At 56.1% G+C, this 24147-nt stretch overlaps 1 protein-coding gene across 4 annotated transcripts in view; it reads left to right on the plus strand.

Annotated features, from left to right (window-relative positions):
* Positions 1-22508, plus strand: part of PTPRU (protein tyrosine phosphatase receptor type U) — a 79921-nt gene extending 57413 nt beyond the window's left edge. For 2 of the 4 annotated variants that reach the window (XM_045476408.1, XM_045476406.1), the window contains 16 exons: positions 1725-1915; positions 2624-2699; positions 3178-3254; positions 4918-4935; positions 9667-9703; positions 10354-10451; positions 10536-10652; positions 11655-11809; positions 13823-13958; positions 14420-14569; positions 16062-16235; positions 17086-17226; positions 19236-19361; positions 19495-19652; positions 20889-21024; positions 21290-22508. In XM_045476408.1, coding sequence (XP_045332364.1) covers positions 1725-1915; positions 2624-2699; positions 3178-3254; positions 4918-4935; positions 9667-9703; positions 10354-10451; positions 10536-10652; positions 11655-11809; positions 13823-13958; positions 14420-14569; positions 16062-16235; positions 17086-17226; positions 19236-19361; positions 19495-19652; positions 20889-21024; positions 21290-21352 — 1853 coding nt within the window. In that variant the 3' untranslated portion in view covers positions 21353-22508. The remainder of the gene's footprint in view (positions 1-1724; positions 1916-2623; positions 2700-3177; positions 3255-4917; positions 4936-9666; positions 9704-10353; positions 10452-10535; positions 10653-11654; positions 11810-13822; positions 13959-14419; positions 14570-16061; positions 16236-17085; positions 17227-19235; positions 19362-19494; positions 19653-20888; positions 21025-21289) is intronic. The other 2 variants (XM_045476409.1, XM_045476407.1) reach the window with 1 other exon arrangement.
* The last annotated feature ends 1639 nt before the right edge of the window (positions 22509-24147 follow it).

A 24147-nucleotide genomic window follows, 5' to 3' on the forward strand; every position in this document is an offset into this window, starting at 1 on the left:
TTTATTTTGAGAGAGAACGCGTGCACGTGTACATGTGAGTGGGGGAGGAGCAGAGAGAGAGAGAGAGGGAGAGAGAGAATCCCAAGCAGGCTCCACACTGTCAGCGCAGAGCCCAATGCGGGGCTGGGTCCCATGAACCCATGAGATTATGACCTGAGTTGAAATCAAGAGTTGGACCCTTTACCGACTGAGCCACCCAGGCAGCCCCACCCCCTCGTCTGCTTCTTTTTAATGGAGTAACACTTAGTCATCTACCATGGTCAGTATTTTCTGGAATGCACTTTAGCAAGCACTGTGTTAGGCAAGTCTCTCTTCTTTGGACCTCAGCTTCTCCATCTGAAGAATTAAGGGCTTGGGGTATCTGACCACAGTGGTGTCACTGGCACATGACTTGCCCTCCAGCTGTAAGTAACTAGAAAATCTGGATAAAATGTGAAGTGATTGTTTTCAGACCTTGGGTGGCAGGCAGCTCAGGACTGATACCCAAGAGAAGAGAAATAAATGAGGTGGGCCATGCCATCACATTGCCTGTCTGCCTGGAGGCAGTTTTCAAACGGAGGCACAGGACTAAGGGACCCAAGCAGGGCAGGGCAGTCCCCCTGATTCGAAGAGAAGGGACTTGGAGTTTGGGGGAGTTGAGCAGCACAGGAGTCTGTCCTGGTGTCATGCCTTCAATCATGAGTCAATCATGAGTAGGAAGCAGATGCCTGGCACTGAAGGTTCCCTAGGAAGGCTCTTGTTGGCTAAGATCTGAAGGATGGATATGAGTTCACCAGGTAGGAACAGGAGGGGAAGGGTGTTGGAGGTGGTGACAAGGGAGGGTGCTGGCATCTAGGCCCTCCTGGGAGTTCCTCACCTGCCCCATCCAGCTCAGACCTGGGCAGAGAACAGCCATGAGCAACAGGGAGGGCTGGCCTTGACTAAGCCCCTGCATGGTACCCAGGACAAGTGGAGGGAAACGAGTGGTGAGTGTGTGAGAGGGAGTGTCCAGAGTGGGGCACTTTTCTTAGTGCCACAACCTGATCTGGGGGACCGTGGTGGGATGTCCTTGGGGAGGCTGACTGGGAGAGCAGGGAGTCGGTGGGCCTGGGGGAGGGGATAGTTTTCCCTGTGTGTGTGTGTGTGTCACTGTGAACCCCTCGACCTGTTCCCGGATTGGCTGAGGCCGCTGCACAGGCTGACAATGGAAATGCTTGCGCAGGAGAAATGCTTCTATTCAGGTGCCTCGCATTAATCTATGGAGGGGGTGGCAGCGGCAGCTAATTTGGGGATTTGCTTGTCTTTGAATGGGGGTAATTACTGGGAGTTGCCAATTGTTCCAGATTGTTCCCTGGAAGAAGGGGAGGGGGGGTACTCTCCTGGGCTCTGCTGAGCGCTGCCCCCTGCAGGCAGTGTGGTGAGGTCACAGAGGGGTGGTCCGGGCTGGGGAGCCACAGGATGGAGTCAGGGGAGCCCAGGATCCCAGCAGGCGGGGCTGGGCCAATAGGGCCCTCCGAGGTCACGTGACCCAACGCGCTCATTTTACAGCCGGAAAAACCGAGGCAGGAGGGAAGGGACTTGCCCAGGGGTGCGCCGCGTGGGCCCAGCCAGGCTGCTCGGCCCCAGGGAACAGCCTCCCTGTTGGCCATGCTCCCCCGCCCCTCCCCCATCCCCGAGTCTGTCTGGCATTCCCCAGCCTGGGGGCTGTGCGCGTCAGGGACCCCCTGTCCTTTCTCTGACTGCAGGAGACCAGCGCAGTGGTGGGGTCACTGAGGCCAGCAGCCTCCTGGGGGGCTCACCGCGGCGTCCGTGTGGCCGGAAGGGCTCCCCATATCACACGGGGCAGCTGCACCCCGCAGTGCGCGTGGCGGACCTCCTGCAGCACATCAACCAGATGAAGACGGCCGAGGGCTATGGCTTCAAGCAGGAGTACGAGGTGCAGGGCCCCAGGCCAGCCGGGCCCCCTCGCCAGGGCCTCGCCTGGCTCCCCCTCACTGTGGACCCTGACCCTGGGCAACCCTCAGCCTAGCCTGGGATGGACCTTTGCTCTGACAGTCCCTAACTCGACCTAATTTTTTTCTTTTTACCTTGATCCCAACCTCAGACTGACCTGGTTTCTCACACTCGTCCTAACCCTCGCTTGAAATCTGACCTTGAATCTTCTCATAGTCTCCATCTGGACCCTGATCATGATCTCTATCCTCTCCCCGATATGACTCTGACCACCAATACCGACCCTGACCTCTAACCTAACGCCCAGTCTGACTTTGACCCTGACTCATCCTAAGTTCCATTTGAACTCTAATTTGAAGCCTGTCCTCCCTCCATCTAGACTGTGACACCACCTTATTCTGATCTCAGTTTGACTTTCGCCTTTATCTTCTTCCCAACTCAAACCTGGATTTACCCTAAACCTGACCCTCATTCTAACGTGTCTGTAAACTCTGACCCTTTCCTCCCCTTGCTTTTGCTCTTAGTCCTTTGCCGATAAAGGGATATACAGTGACTATCTCAGGCTCCAAGGTGAACCCTGCCTCTGGCCCTTATCTGTGGTCCCACCTGTATCCTGTTGAGGGGATGGGGTCTTACAAGGGAGGGGGGTTCTCTGCCCCATTGACAACCACTTTACTTTCCCTTCTGGCAGAGCTTCTTTGAAGGCTGGGATGCCACAAAGAAGAAAGACAAGGTCAAGGGCAGCCGGCCAGAGCCTGTGCCCGCCTGTGAGTCCTGGGGAAGGGCCTGGAACTGGGGCAGTGATGGGAGGGAGCAGGGAGGGCGAGAGCGGCCAGAGTGAACCACTTATGGAGGGCCTCCTACATGCCAAGCCACGTGCTGATTATTACACGCATAATTTTACTTGCTCCCCTTAATAACCCAGTGACATGGGACATATTATAACCCCCACTTTACAGATAAGTAAACTGAGGCTTGGGAGGGTAAGCCCCCTGCTCCAGGTCACACAGCTAATACTTGCTGAGTAGCACATGACCTTGGGCCTCCTTGGTACCACAGCCCAGATTCTAACCACTGGCCTGTCCTGCCTTCTCTGGTGTCGAGAGCCTCCTGGTCAGCCCCGAGCCTCTGGGTCCCCTGGCTGTCCTGCCTGTGCCACACCTCAGGCCTCCAGGAAGCCTTCCTTCATTTCCCTAGCTCTGCACTCCCCAACCCACCCCATGGCCACCTGCTTTGTGTTTCCAGATGATCGGCACCGAGTGAAACTGCCCCCGATGCTGGGAGGCCCGGATGCCGACTACATTAACGCCAACTACATAGACGTGAGTGCCTCGCCGTCATCCCTGCTGGCCTGGCCCTGCCCACTCCAGGCGCACTGCCCAGGGCGGGGAGGGGGAGGGGTGGGCAGAAACCTGGCAGGGAATACATGGGGGTTTGCCCCCGCCTCCCGCAGTCAGCTCCAGGGAGCTCAGAGGAGGGGAGGGCAGAAGAAAGCCATCAGGAAAGCTTCCCCCAGGGCAGACAGATGGGGGGCTTGAGGGAAGCAGAATGAAGGCAAGTGGGCAGACAGCTAGGCCTGGAGTTGATGAAGGAGCCCCTCTCAGTGAGGGGCCAAGTGGGGTTCGCATGACACAGAGTAAGGCTGCAGGTAGGCAGGGGCTGGACTGTGCAGGCCTCAGATGGCAGGTTTAGGAGTCTGGCCTTTCGCCTGGGGTACCAGGGAGTTGCTAAAGGTGTTCTGTGATCAGAGTGGTACTTTAAGAATAACAACTCATGTTTATCCAGCATGTACTGTGTGCCAAGCACTGTGCTAAGTGCTTTATATGGAAAATGTCATTTTCTATCATCCCTACAATCATGCTACGCGGTAGTTAGCATGATGGCCTCACTTTACAGGTGAGGAGACAGGCTCAGAGAGGTGGAGCTGCTTGTCCAAGGTCGCATAGCGAGGGAGTGGGCAAACAGGGACTCACATCTCAGCCTGTGTCTCCAAAGCCTTTGCTGCTAACCATCAGGCTGTCCTAGCATCCAGTGTAGCAGCTGGGTCTGGCTGGACCAGAGGAAGGGGCTAGGGACAGGGCAGGCAGCCAGGACGCCTGGGTTTGGGTGATGAATCTGCTCCCCAGGTGTAAATGAGGGTGAGGTGGAACAGGGCCCAGGGACCCTGGTCAGACTCCCCTGTCCTGACAGCAGGCCAAGTTTGGGAGAGAATCGTTTCTTCACTTATCGGATGTATTTTGAGCGGCTGCTATGTGCCAGGCCTTGTGCTGGACACCAGAGATACAGCAGTGAACAAGATAGACAGCGTCCCTGCTCTCCTGGAATGTGTAGGTGCTAGTGAGGGAGACCTGTAAACATACAGACAAGTGAAATAACCTCAGATTAGCTGGGAAAGCACAGGCCAGAAAAGAGGAATGACCAGTCACACAGCGAGTCAGTGGTAGGGCCAGAGTTAGCCACAGCAGGCTGCATGGAGGCGGGGGTTTGAGCTGGCTTTGGGTGGCCAGGGAGGAAAGGGCGGGAATGGGGGGCAGCAGGAGCGAAGGAGGAGGAAGGTATGTACGTGGGAGGCAGGACAGTCAGGGACTCTGGAGACCTCTCCCTCTTCTTCACCTCCTGGGGGCCAGAAAATATGCTGCCCCATGTTTTCCAGAATTCCTTGCCTTCTCCCCCACCTCCCATGCTCTCCCTTGACTGGGGTACGGGCCGGGCCTGGCCTCTTAGACTTGGGCAACAGGAGCCTCTTCTGGGCCTTCTCAGTGTCCCACGTGGCTTCCCTTGGGCCCCGGGAGGCTCAGGCCACTTCCTGCTCTCCGGCCCAGCCCGGCCCCCGCTCTCCAGCCCAGCCCGGCCCCCATCTCTGCTCTGCCTCCCCTGCTCACATCGCCCATCCTGGCCACTCCTGTGCTCCGTCCATCTCCATCTGCCTCTGGCCTAATATCTGTCTCTTTTGCTTTGTACTGTTCTCTCAATGGAATCATTAAGATTCGGATAAACCGTGAAGTAAGTATCTCTCTCCCCGTCTCCTCCTCCTCCTCCTCCTCCTCTTCCTCCTGTCTGTCTGTCTCACCAACTGTATCTCAGACTCTCTCATGGTCTCTAGCTGTCTCTCTTTCTCTCTGTCCCTGTCTCTATCCTCCTTCCCCTCCACTCGTGTGCCCAATGCCAACCGTCCGTTTCAGCAGCCTGGCCAGGGGCCACTCGGGGCTGCAGATTTGACTACCCCTGTTGTAAGCAATTCCTTCCCCTCCACCACTGCCCGGAGATGGGGCATCAGGGTTGGGGTGCTTCCACAGGCCCCATTCACCAGCCACCACCTTCTGTCACCTTCGTCCCCCAGATCCCCATGCCCGATGAGTCTCACTAGCTGTACCTTCTGCGGGGCCCTGGGAGGGGCGGGCGGGGGATGCCGCTCTGGGTGCCCCATTTCTGCTGCTTGGGGGGCAGGGTCTTCAAGGAAGTAAGAATGGTCCTGCTGGTCCCCTTAAAACTAGTTTCTCTGGGTGTTCAAATCCCTTTGTGGTCAGTTTGCTTGAAACTCAGACCTAACCACTTTGCCGCCAGTTTATCCCTACTTGGAATGTTGTATTTTGGGGGTGCAGTTTGGGTATTCTGTTTTTAAAACTTAGGTCATCTCTGGACCTTCCAGCAATATTTTTTAAAAATCCTATTCGTCTAGTAATCCTTTAATTTGGCTTTTAATATACATTCAACCCTTGAATAGCATAGGTTTGAACTGCGCTAGTCCGCTTTCTTACTTTTTTCTAAAAATAAATACAGTACAGTATTGCAAATGTATTTTCTCTTCCTTTTGATTTTCTTAATAATATTTTCTTTTTTGTAGTTTATTTAAGAATATAGTGTATAGTACCATATATCATATGAAAATATGTGTTACTTGACTGTTTATATTATCAGTAAGGCTTCCAGTCAACTAGGCTATTAGTAAAGTTTTTGAGGGGTCAAAAGTTATGTGTGGATTTTCAACTGCCCCAGGGGGTCAGCACCCCTAACCCCTATACTGGTTCAAGGGTCAACTGTATATTATTTTTTTTTTAAATAATATTTGATAACCTGATGGGATTGTTTGCTATTTTGTGGGTACCTTTCTATTTTACCTCCTTTTTTTCTTTTAAAAAATGTATTTCTTATTTTTTTTTAAGATTGTAAAAATACAGTTCATTATCATATTTCAGACAGTACAGAAATATACACATCTCTGTATATATGAAGTGAAAGGTCCATGTGGTGACAGCTGCTGGAGGACGAGCAGCTGGTCCCAGACATCCCCCTGCCCCCCATTTTGAGTGTGCTTAAACAGTTTGTAAAGGTCCCAAATTTAAATGGAATATTAGGCCCATGAAATGCAGTGGATATACTCAGCCCTAGCGCCCCCTGTAGGAGGTGGTGAATATAGGTACAGTTGGTACAGTTCTTTTTTTTTTTCTTTAATGATTTTATTTATCTTTGAGAGAGAGAGAGACAGACAGAGTACAAGTGGGGGAAGGGCAGAGACAGAGGGAGACACAGAATCCGAAGCAGGCTCCAGGCTCTGAGCTTGTTGGCACAGAGCCCGACATGGGGGGGGGGGGGGGGCTCGAACTCCTGAGCCATGAGATAATGACCTGAGCCGAAGTCTGAGGCTAAACCAACTGAGCCACCCAGAAGCCCCTAGGTACATGTCTTTATATCTGAATCTCCATACAACACATAGTCCCACCCTTTTGGTTCCTTGTTGTCGCCCTTCGGTGCCCTGAGGAGACTTGGTTTAATACACCTTCACATGCTAGTCAACAAGAGTGTCATCGGCTGGGCACCTGGCTCTGTGCCAGCACCCTCAGGCCCATCATTTCCTCTTTACCGTACTCTGAGAGGGAGGGACTAGCAGTTGGTGGATGAGAAAATGGAGCCTTAGAAAAGTTCAGTGACTTGTTCATGGCCGCACAGAGCTGGGCCTCAAGCCCAGCAGGAGCCCTCCACCCTCATACTAGACTGTGGTTCTCTCCCGGTGAGGAGCGTCCAGATGCCCTGGGGTTCTTGTCCGTGATGCAAGTGGTCAGTCCCCCGGAACCACTCAACGAGAGGCCCCAGGCAGCCGGGGGTGTGTGCCCCAGGAGTAGGCGCCCAGGTCACGCTGATGCCCAGGGTGTGAGGACCAGTGTGCTCTCAGATGCTGGTTTCTCAAGTGGGTGTGCTCCAAGTGATCTGTTTAACACCTGATCGTTTTACACTTCCCACTGTAGCGTTCTCTGTGTAATATAATTGTGCAGGAACGCACATGTGCAATGGAAAAGTTAATGTGCAGATACTGAGGATGATCTGTTTAAAACTTGTTCAGCTATGTACTGTATCGGCTGACTAGCTTGGGTGCTGGCACTGTGCCGGGCACCGGAGGGAGGGGCAGAGATGGGTGAATCAGAAGAGATGCTTGCTCTCGTGTGGGAGTCTCAGGCACACTGCTTTTAGGGGGAGTAGCTTCTTCCCAGCTTGACCGGTGCTGGAGGTGGGAGGGCAGCCCTGGGAGCGCCTTTGCTGGGCCTTCCCCTGGGACCCCGGTTGCCCAGCAGCTCGGCCGAGGACTTGAGGCAGAGGCAGTGGCTGGGGAATTAGCGTATATCCCGAGCGGTTCCCCTATAGAGGGCGGAGTGGCTCTGGGGCGCTCTTCACTGTGGGTAACTTGAACTGTGTTTTGGGCATGGTGTGTAGCTATAGAGCAGCATCTCTGGGGTCGGGCTCTCACTGTTATCCCCATGCTGCAGAAGGGACCAGAGGCTCCGAGAGGCTGAGGGGCCGGCTACTCCAGTGTGTCCTGAGATCCGGTACTGGTACCACCTGGGAGCTGGTTGGGATTGCACAATCCTGGGCCCCACCCCAGACCTTCCGAATCTGAATCTCCCTTTCAACAAGATCCGCAGGAGATTCCTGTCCACGTTAAAGGCTGAGAAGTGCCTTTTTAGTGCCCAGAGCCACATGGCTGTTCTATAGAGCCGAGCTAGGAACCCAGGTCAACTTGACTCTCCACATTCAGATTCTTTTTTGTTTGTTTGTTTTTGTTTTTAAAGTTTATTTATTTTAAGAGAGAGAGAGAGAACAAGCGGGGAGGGGGGAGAGAGAGAATCCCAAGCAGGCTCCAAACTGCCAGTGCGGAGTCTGATGCAGGGCTCGAACTCACGACCCGTGAGATCGTGAACTGAGCCGAAGTCAAGAGTCAGGCGCTTAACCCACTGAGCCACCCAGGCACCCCCGAACTCGGATTCTTAACCCCTGTAGTAAGCTGTCTGCCCTAGGAATTATTATTATTATTTTTTTTATTTTTTTTTTCAACGTTTATTTATTTTTGGGACAGAGAGAGACAGAGCATGAACGGGGGAGGGGCAGAGAGAGAGGGAGACACAGAATCGGAAACAGGCTCCAGGCTCTGAGCCATCAGCCCAGAGCCTGACGCGGGGCTCGAACTCATGGACCGCGAGATCGTGACCTGGCTGAAGTCGGACGCTTAACCGACTGCGCCACCCAGGCGCCCCTGCCCTAGGAATTATTGACATCCATACTATTTGAATCTTCAGGGATACGCTTTTTGAACTTTAAAGTAGTAGCAGGTGCTAATAGTTGCTATTGATTAAGTACTGACCTTGACCTACACCAAACCCTTGACCTACGTTACTTTGTTTACTCCTCGCAACAGCCCTAGGAGGGAAATACTGTAATTCCCATTTTGTAGATGTGAAAATCGAGGCATAGTGAAATGATAGGATTTGCCTGAGGGCACATGGCTATCAAGAGTTAGAGCTGGGATTTGAACTCTGGCAGCCTGACTCCAGGGTTCCCTCTGCGCCAGAGTAAGGGGTGGGGGGGAGCTGGGTTGTGGCCGTGAACTTGAGGTGAGCAGCCGAGCTTGATTGTTCCCATGTTGACTGCATTGATGCCCTGGGTGTCAGTCACGTGAGGGCAGGACCTTGGGGTTTGGCTGTGGCTTCGGGGTGGGAGTTGGGGCTGGCTCCCCTTTGCAGCCTGAGGGCTCCGGGATGGATGATAGAGTAGCTCTTGCCCTCTCTTCTGTGGGAGATAGTGTAGGTAAAGTGCTTAGCACAGTATGTGATCATAATAGGGTCTCAAAAAATTATTGATTTTAAAGATTCAAAAAACATTTTATCTGAGGGCCATGGGTAACCCATGTGCCCATATGCTTCCAGCCTGAAGCCTTCATCTGGGTCCCTGGGTTCCCCAAACTCTGGGCGACATGTCGCGGGGAGGGGGCACTGCCCATCTGGTTGCCACGAGGGGACTGGGGTGACTGATAAGACCCAGCCGGTGGTCTGGGGTTGATTAGGCCTCTGGGGCTTTGGGGACACCCTGGTAAGTTGGGCAGGGTCACCATGGTCTTTATTTGTATCCAAACACCTGGGCTGTAAGCTGATTGTGGGTAATTCCCCCCAGTTTGTGGGTGGAGAGACCTTTTAGGCCCATAAAGGAGTCGTGTCCTCTGTGGTGTCACACTGCAGAGAGGCAGAGGTGGGTTTGGACCCAAGACACTGGTGTCCCAGCTGCTCTTCCCTCCTTGCTGGGGGGCTGGGAGGGCAGGGCCACCCCGGTTTGGAGGGCCTAGGGAAGAGGGTGGACAGTTGCCTATGGGTGTGTGTGCTGCTTCTGGGACAGGAGGGCAGAGGGGGTGAGATCTGAAGGAGTGCGGGGCTGCTCCCTGGGGTCTCACCACACCCTCTTCTCCCGTTCCAGGGTTACCACAGGTCAAACCACTTCATAGCCACTCAAGGTACCTGCACCTCTGCCCGTGTGCCCCCGTGTGCTGAATGCCCTCTGCCGCCTTTCTGCCTTTGCTCTGATCTGCTTGACTCCCCGTCTGCTCCCTGCTGTCTCTCTACTTTCTGAGCCCCACTGTCTGGTTGGGTCTTCTGGAATCCGGCCACCAGTCTCTGCCCCTCTTTGTGTTTGTGTCTCCCCTACGTGCTCAGCGCATGTCTGTCCATCTGTCTGTCTCTGAGGTGGTGCATGCAGAAGGGGGGAGCCAGGCTCAGTTCTGACGAGTGTGGATTGTGCCTTTCGGTGGGGGGTGGGGTGGGGTGGGCGGTTCCTGGGACCTGCTGGCTGTCTTCCCCCCGCCCCCGCCAACCATTTACTTGTCCATCCCTCCGGGAGACTTGCACTATAGACCAAGGATCTAGCCCTCCAGCTCTGCCCTCCTGGGTTTCACTCAGGATGATTGGGGTCTCCAGCCAGGCCCTCTCTGATGCTCTCAGGGCCCTCCAGGCACAAATTGGCATTGGGTGGGGTGGGCGTGGAATGAGCACGGAGCCCTCCATGGGGCTCGGGAGACTCCTGGCCTGGGGTGGTGGTGCCGGGCAGCAGGTGTGCTGGCCCTGGGTGGAGACCTTGCCTCAGGGACTAGCACCCTCTGCGCCCCAGGGCCGAAGCCCGAGATGGTCTACGACTTCTGGCGCATGGTGTGGCAGGAGCACTGTTCCAGCATTGTCATGATCACCAAGCTGGTGGAGGTGGGCAGGGTAAGCAGGGCCTTGGGGTGAGGGGGTAAGGCGGGCCAAGGGGGGGCAGCGAAGAGCCTACTGAGCCTTCCCATGGGACTCCAGGTGAAGTGCTCACGGTACTGGCCGGAGGACTCGGACATGTACGGGGACATCAAGATCACACTGGTGAAGACGGAGACTCTGGCCGAGTATGTCGTGCGCACCTTTGCCCTGGAGCGGGTGAGTCTCCTGTCACGTGGTCCCTCCAGGGGTGCCTGCAGAGGTGGGGCAGAGTCCACCTCCCACCTGCGAGCGCAGAAGCAGGAGAGGTGAGGAGGGCTCCGCTGTCTTCCTTGGCAAGGCAGTCGCTCTGTAACTGGGGAGCACTGCTGGAGGACAGGAAGGGGAGCACTGCAGGGAGCAGTGTTGGAGGACAAGAAGGGGAGCACTCCAGGGAGCAGTGCTGAGGACAGGAAGGGGAGCACTGCAGGGAGCAGTGCTGGAGGACAGGAAGGGGAGCATTGCAGGGAGCAGTGCTGGAGGACAGGAAGGGGAGCACTGCAGGGAGCATTGATGGAGCACAGGAAGGGGAGCACTACAGGAGGACAGGAAGAGGAGCATTACTGGGAGCATTGTGGGAGAACAGGAAGGGGACTGCCCTTTACTGATGACTCCAAGAGGAATTGGAGATGATGACAGCTGCCAGGTGTTGGTCCTTCTCTGCACTGAGCATCGTGCTGAGCTGTGACATGTGTTGGTTCCACTCTGAAAACTCTGGAATGAGGTGTTTCCATTAGTCCCATTGTACAAATAAAGACAATGAGGTGGGGTCATTGCATCACTCAGGAGGCCACATGGCCAGTGACTGGCCGAGTCCTCCCGTCTGTGATCCCATTTGATCCTCTGTAAATCCTCAAAGGAGACACTTTCCCCCTTTAGACTAAGACCAGAGAGTCAAAGTGACCTCTTGGGGGTTGCACGGCAACGCGGTGGCAGAGGTGGGCGATTGGCAGACAGGTTTAGGCGTCAGGCAGGCCCTGGCCCCTTTCCTGTGTCGTGCTCATCTTGTCTAACCTCGGGCAAGCAGTTTCTTCTCTCTGGGCCCTGGTTTTCTCGCTGGTACGATGAGTCATCAATACCCATTCGTAAGTTTATCACTGGGATTAATTGAGATCCTGGGGTGAGATGCTTACCCGGCAGGTGTCTAACGGATGCCGGCAGTGACTCTGCCTGTCTCCCCAGAGAGGCTACTCTGCCCGGCACGAGGTCCGACAGTTCCATTTCACGGCATGGCCGGAGCACGGCGTCCCCTACCACGCCACAGGGCTGCTAGCCTTCATCCGGCGCGTGAAGGCCTCTACCCCACCTGACGCCGGGCCCGTCGTCATCCACTGCAGGTGAGGCACCGGGATCCCCAGAAGAGGACTGGGCGTGGTGGTGTTCAGGGTCCCAGAGGGAGACTAGGCTTAGGTTCATCCTGCTTAGACACGGAGGAGAGACTGACCCCCAAGGGCCCCTTGAGCTTTGGCTCTGAGGTCGGCACCCTCATATGTTTCCCAGGACCTGCAGAGGCCCTGGGCCTAGAGGCTAAGGAGGCGCCGGAGACAGAGGGGGCTGGGGCTTGGTGAGGCACCAGGCAGGCTGAGTTCTATCTGCTTCCGTTCAGCAAGTGTGCATTGCACACCTGCGTGCTAGGTTTGGCCCAGGTGCTGGGGCCGGTGGGGGGGGGCGGGCTTTGCTTTCTCTTCTCCAGGTCCCATGGGCTCTTCTCACTGCTTGGCTTTCACATCCTGTGCAACTCCTGGCCCTCACTCCTATCTGTCCCCGGTCCTGCCTTGCTTGGCTCCTGTGACCCCGGCGGCCCTTCCTCTGCTCTGCTTCCTCTCTGGCTCCACATCTTTCTCTTGCCTCTTCAGTGTCCTGTCTGGTTCCTGCCCCCACTCCCCTCCTGGGGAGCTTAGCCTCTAACCGTGTGGTTTTACCAATTCCCCGACCCAAAGGTCCTTGGCCTCTGTATCTGTCCTGGCTCCTCTGCTTGGATTCGGCTCAGCTTCCCAAATACCACGTGGCAGACTCAGTCCTTCCCTGCCCTGCCACCCACAGACTATTTCCATTTGGTGTCTTTAGGCTTCTTTAAGATACCGTCTTTAAAATAAGACTTCACGGAGGTATAACATACTTAAAGCAAAGTGCACACGTAATAAGTGTATACCTTTATCAATTTTCCATAAATTGAAGACACCTGTGAAATCACCAGCACTGTTCCGATCAAGAACTAGAACGCTAACAGCATCCAGAAGCCCCCCTTGAGCCGCCTTCCCATCTGTACCCACCTGCTCGCTCCTGGAGCAATCAGTATCCTGACATCTCAAGCGTAAATTCATTTTGTGTTTTTGAATTTGCATAAATGGAATCCTACGGTGTGCACTCTTTGGCGTCTGAACCTTATGTACGTAAGATTCATCCCTGTCGGATCACAGGCTACTGGGCGACTCACCCACAGTGTGTTCATCCATTCTGCTATTGATAGGAATTTGGGTCGTGTCCAGCTTTGAGCTATTATGAATAGAGCCACTAAGGACATTCTATTGCCTGTGTTTGGGCCGGCAGACGCGTGCATTTCTGGGGGGTACGTACGTGGGGTAGAATTACTGCCATGTAAACATTCCGCTTTTAAGTAGATACTGCCAAACCGCTTCCCGAAGTGGCGGTACTGATTTCAGCCCCCGGCAGGGGCGTGTGGAAGACCCACTGCTGTGCGTTCCTGCCAATGCTCTGATGCCGCCCTTTCGAGCCTGACAGCTTGGTGTCATTTTTGCCCTCTCGCTCCGCCCCTCAACTCTGCTCAGCTCTTTCTGACCATGAGCATCCCAGAGATGGGTCTGACCCAGCCCAGCTCTCGAGGAGCTCCCAGTCGGGTCAGGGAGACAGCCACAAAAACGACGACCGCGTAGCAGGAAGAGGGTTTGATAAGAGCCTGCCCGAATTACTCTCGGAGCTCAGAGGAACGATGTCTGGGGAAGGGTTGGGGAGGCTCCATTGAGTATGCGAGCGGCTATGAACGTGTGGGGCTTCGAAGGGTGTGTAGATCTGGGGCTACCCAGGAGGCAAGAACATTCTGGGATGAAGCTCTGAGCATCACCTTTGTCCTCTCCCCAGCTAAGTTGCTACCCTTCCCCCTCTCCCCTCCTGAGGCCCGTCCCCAGCTCTGTCTTGTGTCACCTTTCACCACGACTCCTGCTGCAGACTCCTCCCTGGCTCCTCCTTGCTGGTGCAGTGGGGTGTCTGTCTCTGTCCCCCAATCCCTGTGTGGTGTAGGCATGGCCAGGCACCCCAGAACCCCTCTTCCCTTCTTGGTCCCGGGCTCCCTCCCCAGGCTCTGACGGGGCCCCTGGCTGCTCTCTCCCCAGCGCGGGCACCGGCCGCACAGGCTGCTACATCGTTCTGGATGTGATGCTGGACATGGCGGAGTGTGAGGGCGTTGTGGACATTTACAACTGTGTGAAGGCCCTCTGCTCCCGGCGCGTCAACATGATCCAGACAGAAGTAGGGGACGCAGCCCTCTTTCCCTCCCCTCTCCAGGACTTGGGTCCCTCGTGGCGGAACTCAGAGCTGGTGGAGTGTGTCAGAGGGGTGTCCTTGGGGCTGAGATGCCTGAACTTGGCCCGCCAGCCTCTTAGCGTCTTCCCAGAGTCCGCACCACTGTGTTCATTTGGGTGAGGTCAAACAGCGGTGGTCCAGGGTCAGGTTCTACAGTCAAGATCCACTCGTGTTTGCTCTGCCCTCACCTCCAGAGCTCCTCACAGGGTTATTATAGAGATGAATATGAGATGAGAGAACGTACCCATGAAAGTTGTTTCCAGCAGGGTTGGTCCAACCTGTAGTAACGTGTGGTTGGGCTCCAGCACCCCTGCCTCAACCTTGGGCTCGCTTCCCCCTGCCATCACCCCCAAATCTCTAGGTTCTGGTCCCCTCCTGGTTCCTTATATTCTCTCCTCCTGTTCCAGGAGCAGTACATCTTCATTCATGATGCAATCCTGGAGGCCTGCCTGTGTGGGGAGACCACTATCCCTGTCAGCGAGTTCAAGGCCACCTACAAGGAGATGATCCGCATTGACCCCCAGAGTAATTCCTCCCAGCTGCGGGAAGAGTTCCAGGTGGGGCATGAATGTGTGTATAGGAGTGTGGATGTGGCTTGTGACTGTGTGTGTGTGTGTGTGTGTGTGTGTGTGTGTGTGTGTGTGTATTGGGAAGTCCTCAGTGCTATAGGCGTCATTGAGAGCCAAGAAAGAGGGACCGAATGGGGCTACTGGGAAGGACTTAGAGACTGGCCTTGAACACTCACATTACTTCTCCAAGTTTTGGTTTTCTTATCCCGGAAAGCAAGTCAATATTGCCCCTGCAGTGTTTGTACTCTCAGGATTTGCAACTTTGGTTGCTGACAAAAATCCAACTGCATGACTTTTGTAACGGACAAGTCTGAAGATGGTGCAGCTTCAGTTATGGCTGGATCCAGGGGCTCAGATGATGATGCCACAACTTAGCCTCTGCCCATTTTTAGTTCTGCTTTCTTTGTTTTCGGCTTCTCGGACCCACACCCTGGCCGCCCCCAGCAGTGCCAGGCTCACGTCAGGAGACTGGAGAAAGGACTCCCAACAGCCCCAACAGAAGTCTTAGACCAGCCTCTCCGGTGCCTTCCCGGAGCCAGTCACTGGGGCCAGGAAGATGGAACACATTGATGGGCCCAGGAGGGGTTCTGGGGGTGGAGCCACTCTCAGCATGTCATGTGACTGAGATGGGGGAGGGCTGGTTCTCAGTGGGCAGGCAGAGACCCCACATGTCCGCTGCACTCCAGGTTCCCGCGAGGGTTCCGTGGGGTGGCACCTTCTGGATACCTGATGCCGTCCAGCCAGCGTAGGCTGGTGTCATAGGAAATGCTGCCTGTGATTCTTGGGGCCTGTTGGGCTCTGGGGATCATGAGAGACTGGGGCTCCCCATTAGGGACCCCCAAGGACACAAGAAAGAAGCCGAGACCCCATCGATCAGGCTATATGAGGCACGAGGTGGAGGAGATAACCTGGAGTCCCAGGCTTGTGGCAGCACAGGTGCCTCGGACTTGCGTTTTGTTCAGACGGGGCTGACGGGGTTTTGTTCAGCCAGGCCCCTGGAGTCCGCTTTGCAGAAGACGTGGGGCTTCCGGGCTTGTCTTCTTGAAAGCGCCTGAGAAGCTCGTAACGGTCCTCACTGCACCTGGCACGTCTGGAGCCTTCCATGTGCCTGGTGCCGTGCTTGGTCCTTGGCATCATCTCTTTATCTTTCCGATAGCCCCTCGCGGCAGGCATATTATTATCCCACTTTACGGCTGAGAAAAGCAGTGCTGAGAAGTAGGACAGCTTATCTAAGGTGATGCAGGGAGCAAGGAGGCAGACTCGAGTCTCCGGAGCGCTGTTCAGAGCCTGCGCGGTCTGGAGGCTGGGAGCTTGGGGTCCCTGCCCTCTCTCCCTTCTGTCCGGGCCTCAGGTCTCCAACCATAAAATGGGGTTAGTAGCCCAGCTCAGTGTCCTTCGGCGGGAGCTGTGAGGAGGCCCAGCAAACACTGGATGTCTGTACTCACCCACGCCCACCCTGTTGCTCCTTCCACTCCTTTAGACGCTGAACTCGGTCACACCACCCCTGGACGTGGAAGAGTGCAGCATCGCCTTGCTGCCCCGGAACCGAGACAAGAACCGCAGCATGGATGTCCTGCCGCCCGACCGCTGCCTGCCCTTCCTCATCTCCACCGACGGGGACCCTAACAACTACATCAACGCGGCCCTGACTGACGTGAGGGCTTGGGGGGGGTGGGGTGGGCTCTGGGATTCCCGCACTGGGAAGTATCTGGGAAGGTTTGGGAGCCAAGGGGGAAAGGGCCAAGGGCTCTGGTCGGGATGAGGTCAGGGCAGGGAGTGGCGTCAGTGCCTGTGACTGGTCTGGGGCCCTGAGCTGGGGTCTCAGACCCTTCACCCATGGAGTCGGAAGGGACGTAGAGATTTATTTATTCAAAAATATTTATTGAACTCCTGCCACATGCCGGGCAAAGACCATACCCCTAAATCTCTGCTTTCCTGAAACTTGTATTTGGGTGATGGGTTGGGACAGCCAGTAAGCAAATATACACTGGTAATTCCTACAAAAAGCAACCAGGCAGAAGAAATATGTAGTGTGGGGTTTGGAGTGTGTGTATATGACGATTTTTGATGAGGTGGTAAGGAGGGCCTCTTTGCGGAGGTGACCGTTAAGCAAAAAGCACAAAGAAGGGAGGGAGAAAACCATGTAAATATTTGGAAATTTGTTCTAGGCAACAGGAATAGCACATGCCTAGGCCCTGAGGCAGGGAGCAAGCTTGGCCAGCCTCTAACTACCATGCCCAAGTTCCCATTGCCACAAATGTGAGAACCTTTTGTGGTTAGTTCCAAGGGCCGTGGGCTTGGGCACCAGAGGCCTGGGGGCTCACCCTATGAACTCAGGCCTCAGTGTGCCGGCCAGCCTCTAAAATGGGCCACCGGAGGCAGCCTGGCCCTGAGGGGAGGGCTGTTCGGCCCAGGGTGGGCAGAGTGGGAGGACAGCCTGTGGGGGTGCTCAGGCCCTGTCAGGGGTGGCGAGCAGGCCCCGCTGAGTCTCGGTTTCCCTGCAGAGCTACACACGGAGCGCAGCCTTCATCGTGACCTTGCATCCGCTACAGAGCACCACACCTGACTTCTGGCGGCTGGTCTACGATTACGGGTGCACCTCCATTGTCATGCTCAACCAGCTGCACCAGTCCAACACTGCCTGGGTGAGGCCTCTGCTGCCCAGGGCCTCGCTGTGCTCAAGGGCGTGTCCCCAAAGCCCAGGGTCGGATCCCAGATGTACCACCTATTTGTTGAGTGACCTCAGATGGGTCTTGCTCCCTCCCAGAGCCTTGGTTTCCTCTTCTGTAGAGTGAGGCTTTCGGATGGGAGGGAAATAGCTGCTTTTTATTGAGTACCTGCTGTATGCCAGGGACTCTGCTTCATACTTACGGGCTTCAGGTGAGAAGATCAAGACCTAGAGAGGTGAAGTGACTTCTCCAAGGTCACAGAGCTGTGCCCCTACCCCAGGCTGCCTTCTTCTGGAGCCTGTGGAACTAACTGGCCGTGGTGGGGGCCTTTAAGGCAGAGTACAATTCCAGCCTCCTTACTTTTTGACTGTTTGATCTAGGGTAAGTTCATTGGCTCTTTGAGCCCCAGTTTCTTTTCTGCCTGGCACACAGTAGGTGCTACGTACATGGCAGGGATAGAGATGATGCAGTTGCTGCTGAGGTTGGTCCAGACACTGGCCCGGTGGCCTCAGCCTGGGGGCCGCCCCAGTTTCCTTCTGGGGCTCCCAAGGCTGGCTGGCACTTCCAGGAAGTGCTGATGTTCAGCCTGCCAGCCACGCCTGGCCCTGTCCCCTCCATCCCTGGGCCTCTCTTCATGTCCCTGTCCTATGAGCATGACGGTCTCTTGAAGCTGAGAAGCCTTGCTAACTGGGCTCTTTTCGAGTTGGGCACTTGGTGTAAATGACCTAGGACTTCCGGGCGGTGGGTTCTTGCCCCGGGGCAGGGGTCGGGAGGGAATCCGGTGTGAGAAGAATCTGCCCTTGCTGAGGTGGAGGGGAAGGACCCGGAGGGAGGCTCACACAGACGTCACTCAGTGTTCACCATTTGCTCATGCGTTCAGCCACCTTTTCCCACTGGCAGGCCCTGCAGCAGGCAGTAGGGAAATAGAAGAACACACAGCCCCCCCTCAGCTCTCATGGTCCCGTGGGGAGCGGGGCACAAAAACCAACAGTGACAGCACAGAGGGAAGGGGCTGCCGTGGAGCTGGTCCTGGGACGTGGAGAAGCCTGGGGGGATCATGTATCAGGGAAGGCTTCTGGAGGAGGTGATATCTGAGCTGAGACGTGTAGGAAGGGTAGAGTTAACTAGGTGAAGACAGGGCCGGTGAGTGATCCATGGAGAGGGGGGAGCACCATGTGTAAGGGCCTGTACGTAAGGAGTGGCCAGGACCCCGGGTGAAGAAAGGAAGCTAGGGTCCTCTCTTTGTGGGCGTGGTCAGAGAGGGAAGCAGGCGGAGCCGGGAGTCCTCTGGGAGGAGCTGGAGGAGTGTTTCACAAACGGGGAAATGGGGGCCCAGAGGATGGGCTCTAGGCAGAGCTGAGCCTCGAAGCTGGGGCTCTGGACCTGCTGGCCCGGAGAACCTGTGTCTGTACGTGTGTTGGGGGGGGGGGGATACACCTCCTTCACCCCTCTGCTGTCTCCAGTCTATCCTGGAGAGGAGGAGGCATTTAGGGCCCTGAGGCTATGGTGGGGCCCTAGGGAAGGAGTGGGGGTCCTGAGCTGTGTTGCAACCCCAGGGACACCCCAGCTCTGTGAGCTGATGCTGGGGAGCGAGGCAGCAAGAGAGACGGCTGGGGGCGGGGTGATGGGGTGGGTGGGGGTGACCCGAGGCCTGGCCCTAGAAGGAGGCAGCCTCACGTGGGGATGTGTGTGTGCGAGCGTGTTAGGTATAGCTGTGTAGCTGCACAGCAGGGATTGTTAGTGCCCACCTAGGAAGGGTTTGTCTCTGTGCAGAAGGCATCGGGGGCCGGTATGCACTGTGCTCCGATGGGTGAGTGGCGGGGACGGGGGTGGGGGGGGGCTCTTTGCAGGGGAGTTGGGAGCGAGTGAGTGGGTCAGGGTGTGCGGGAGCCCCAGGGCAAGCGTGGAGGTCTGGGCTGGGTATGAGCGGCGGCGGCCACCCTGGCCCCCTCTGCTCAGCCCTCCCTGTCCGTCCATGCTCTTAGCCTTGCCTGCAGTACTGGCCGGAGCCCGGCCGACAGCAGTATGGCCTCATGGAGGTGGAGTTCGTGTCGGGCTCAGTGGATGAAGACTTGGTGGCCCGTGTCTTCCGGGTGCAGAACATGTCTCGGGTGAGTGAGCCGGGAGCCCTGCGGCGAGGACCTGAGGGGTTGCCAGGGCAGCCTCGTCAGACCCTCGTGGGGTCACCACAGGGTCTCGTGACCCCTGTGCTCACACCCCCGGCTTGGTCGCCCGTGCCCCCAGCTGCAGGAAGGGCACCTGCTGGTGCGACACTTTCAGTTCCTGCGCTGGTCCGCCTACCGGGACACGCCTGACTCCAAGAAGGCCTTCCTGCACCTGCTGGCCGAGGTGGACAAGTGGCAGGCGGAGCGTGGGGACGGGCGCACGGTCGTGCACTGCCTGTGAGTGCGGGCCCTGCTGCGGGGTGGGGGCCTGAGGCCCAGTCTGAGAGAGGGCCTCACGGCTGGCACGAAAACCCCCCGGGCGGGGGAGCGGGGGGGGGGGGGGGCGGAGACCAGATGGCTGTGGCCTGCACTCTGCGTGGCCGTGCGAGGATGGCCCTGTCTTCCCTGGAAGACTCCACTCGGTTTCCAGGGTGTAGACTCAACGCTGAACAACTGCCCGGCACTCTCCGTGTGATGCATGACTTTGCCAGTTTAATTAGAGTCCTGTCAGAATTGTTCACTGCGTGAGACAGTAGCACCCTCGAAGCCAAAGAATTTCCAGTCTTTGTCCGCGCATGCACATGTGCAACTTTTTCATTCATTCCTTCACATGCCCCCATTCATAAATTCTCGTACGTGTGTCTGGGTACACTCACTCCTTTGACCGCCACTCCCTCCTGCTTTTAGCTCTTTTACCCTTTTAGGGCCAGCCTAGGCATATTAGATAGGGATAGGGAGCCGAGTCAGGCAGGGCCGGTCCTCAGGGAGGTTCTAGTGGGAGAGACCCCTTGAGATGGCGGCTGAGGGCCTAGTTTATCCCCCATCTCCCAAGGGGAGCCCTACACCCCGAGGTCACAGGGGGCAGAGGAGGGAGAGCACAGGGGATAGGAAGTGTCTCTCTTAGCCTCGGAGTGTGGCTGTGTACGTGTGTGTGTGTGTGTGTGTGTGTGTGTGTGTGTGTTTTCACCTCGCGTCTGTGTTGCTGGGGGTGACTGGTGTTCTCGGTGTTCATTTTCCATCCTGCTCTCCGGGTTTTGCTTGTTGCTCTGCGGCCGTCCTCTGTCGCTGTCTTTGTCTCGGTAGATTTCTCCTGGAGCGTGTCTAGCCTCCTTTCCCTCAGAATCTGCTGTCTTTCTCTGGGAGGCTGTCTCCTTAACTGCCCACGGGATTTGGATGCCAGTTTTAGCCTCTGACTTCGCCCCTCTGAGCTCCCAGACCCCTACTTCCTGGGTTCCTTAAGCCCCGCCCCTTACCTTTGGGCCCCCTGGCTCCTCCCTCCTGGGCTCCACCCCTCACCGCGGGGTTCCCTGGGCCCTCCCTCCTGGGTTCCCTGGCTCCACCGGTCACCTCTGGGCTCCCAGGCCCTGACCCTCCTCCCTTTTGGTTCCCCAGTTCTGCCAGTCGCTAGGTTTTCCAGCCTCAGGCCTCCCTCTCTTAAGCCCCACCCCCAAACCTTTCGTGTGTCTCATTTAGGAACGGGGGTGGCCGCAGTGGCACCTTCTGCGCCTGCGCCACAGTCCTGGAGATGATCCGCTGCCACAACCTGGTGGACGTTTTCTTTGCTGCCAAAACGCTTAGGAACTACAAGCCCAATATGGTGGAAACCCTGGTGAGAGGCCGTGTCTCCCTGTCCAACCGCTTCCAACTTCCCGGTCCATGCCAAGCTAGGTCCCTCTGTACCCACTGCCCTCTGTGTGGTTCCCGTGATGGGGCTGTGGGTCCTGATCTGGTGGTGCCAAAACAGGGATCCACGTTTGCCCCCCTCTCCCCCCAGATGGGCCAGGGCTCGTGCTCGCCCTCTTGTTTCCCACTCCCCCCCTTCCCCAGTACCAAAGAGGGACCAGGCTCATGATTCCTTCTCTCCCTCTCCCCAGGACCAGTACCACTTTTGCTATGATGTGGCCCTGGAGTACCTGGAGGGGCTGGAGTCAAGATAGCGGGGCCCCTGGCCTGGGGCACCCACTGTGCACTCAGAGCCAGGCCCAGCACTGATGAGGAAGACCTGGACCCCTAACTCTGCGCCGCTACAGCTCCCCCGGGGGACGGCACTAGAGTGGGCGCCGGGCCATCTCGGTGCCCCTTCCACGGTGCCCGGGGCCTCTCACCATGTCCGATGGGCAGGCTGGGGGCCAAGGAGAGGCTTAGCGAGACTGCAGCCCGGCCTACCTCCATAGGTTTCTGCAGGTCTGCGCCGTGTATCTGGCACTGCCTGGTAGAGTGACAGGCGCTCAGAATTGCCAGCTCGGGAGGACCCAGGCTCAAGCCCCTCGACTCCAGGCTCAAGCCCCTTGACTCTGTCCCAGCTCTTGGCAGAGATGAGTAAGGCCCTGTGGGGCCTGTGCGTGGCCAAAGTTTCCACCCGGCGTGGCTTCCTCTGGATATGGATGGAGAGTTCACTGGGGCTTGGCATCTGGACTCCCATCTGGCCTGGCCCCTGAGGGTCCTGGGTAGACTGGGCACATCAGACTGGTCCTCTCTGGAGGGGACAATAGCCCCTTCCTCCACCCTGCTGCCCCCCCTACAGCCCCGGGGCTGTTTTGCTCATGATCCTTTCCACTATTACTTCTTTGACGTGTGCTCTGAGCTTCCTCGAACCGAGATCTGCCCATCCTTACCCTGTTCTCTGTGGGGCCTCTTCCCTGCCTGACCCAATGTCTGCAGAATGAAGGCACCTCAGCCCTTCTTCCTGTAACTTTCAAGCCTCACTGGTGGGAACTCCTCAGCCTAGGCCGTGATAATCTGCAAGGTTGAACGACAGCCCTTGGGGTTGAGGTCTCTGTGGCTCCTGGTGAGGCTGCCCACTGGGGACGGGTCACTGCTAGATCAGGGGTGCTTGCAGCGTCTACGGTTCAGAGGAAGAAGGTGTATTTTGGGATGAAGGAGCGAGTCTTTCTTGTTAATTTCATTATTTTTTGATGGGTGGGTGGGAAAAATCTCTTTAAAATGGGGCAGGCCACACCCCCATTCCGTGCCTCAATTTCCCCATCTGTAAACTGTAGATATGACTACTGACCTACCTCGCAGGGGGCTGTGGGGAGGCATAAGCTGATGTTTGTAAAGCGCTTTGTAAATAAATGTGCTCTCTGAATGCCACAGAGGAGCCTTGTGTGTGTCTGGCCACCCTGAGTGGGGCCTGCTCGCCTGCCCCCAGCCTCCTAGTACAGTGGGAGGGCTCTGGGCTGGGAGGCAGAGGCTTGGGTCCGGTCAGGCCCTGATTTTTCCATTCATCAAATGGTGGGGGTGTGGACCAGAGCATCGCTCAAGGGTCTTCTACTTGTAGGGGCAGGTTCCAGAGAGCTCTTGACTATCGCTTCAGGCCTCTGAAGCAGCTCCTTAGGCAGTGGGCTTCATCCCGAGACCCCTGAGGGCCACAGAGCTGCCTCTCACCTCTGGGGGCTGGATCTGGGGTTGAGCTCTTTTGAAGACATCATGGGAGGCTCAGGCTTTGGTATCAGGTGGATGGGCTTCACCAGCTGCAAGACCCTGGCTAAGTCAGCTGCCCTCCCTGGGCCTTGGTTCCCATCTGTAAAATGGGAATGATGCCGATAAGATCAGAAGTCATGATTAAGTGCCTTGCATGGTGCCATGGATGCTGAAAGGGCTCTGATTACAAACACACAAGAGGGGCAGATGCACCCTGCTTAATGATGATCATCCCAGGCATTCCCAGCCTTGGGCTTCTGCTAGAGGGGGAGGGGAGTGGAGGAGGAGTGGGCTAGCTGGTAGGGATCCCAGTCACTCCTGGCTCTGTCATAAACTTGTGTCAGCTTGGAAGACATTTCATGTTCCTGGACCTCAGTATCTTCATATGGAAACTGGTTCTATGATGTACTGATTCCGTTTTCACCCTGGCTTACTCTCTCTGCCTCAGTTTCTCCATTGGCCAGAGAATACAACCTATACCAATGGCTCCAGGACCCAACATCTCTTCATCTGAACTAAGAATTTATTATGATCCCCCTTAGCTAGGGTACATGCCCCCTCTCCCCCCCGCTCCCCACACTCATTCTGAACTGACTGCTAAGCCTTACCTGATGAATGACAAATGTACTGACAAACGCATGTCAGATAGTGGCCAAGCAATAGAATGTGACTTGCTTTGACCAATAGAATATGGCAGAAGTGATGGCAAGTGAGTTCTGGGTCTCAAGCCTCAAGGGGCGACTGCAGCTTTTGCTTTTGCCCTCTTGGAACTCTGCCATGTAAGGAAGCCTGCCTAGCCTCCTGGAAGGTTTGAGGGCACATGGAAAGGAACCAACAGAACACATCCCATGAATGGCCAGTACCAACTACGAGACCTGTGGATGGGGCCATCTTGGGCCTTCCAGCCTGGCTGACCTCTCAGGTGAGTATTGCCACATGACTAACCTGAGCAGAAACTGTCCAACCAACCCCCAGAACTGGAAAAGATAACATAAATTGTCCTTTCTTTTAAGCCAGAGTGTGAGGATTGTTAATGCAGCAAAAGCTAACTGATACATATGTGTTCTGGGCAGGGTAGGTGGCAGCTTGAAGTGTTTCTGCATTCTTCCTGTTAACATCCATTGCCCCGCAAAGGGCTGGTCTTCTAGCTGGCGCTCTAGAAATGTTGGTGTGACAGAGGGACGGAAGGAGTAAGTGCCTGTTTGACCAGTGGCTTTTCAGAGGAACAGGGAGGACAGGTTGTATATTAGGAGGAGCGCCGGCTTCCTAATAAATGAACCAAGGTCCCTGACTGGTAAAAGCCGGCCAG

The sequence above is a fragment of the Leopardus geoffroyi genome, chromosome C1 (genome assembly GCF_018350155.1).
Source record: "Leopardus geoffroyi isolate Oge1 chromosome C1, O.geoffroyi_Oge1_pat1.0, whole genome shotgun sequence".
NCBI lineage: Eukaryota > Metazoa > Chordata > Mammalia > Carnivora > Felidae > Leopardus > Leopardus geoffroyi.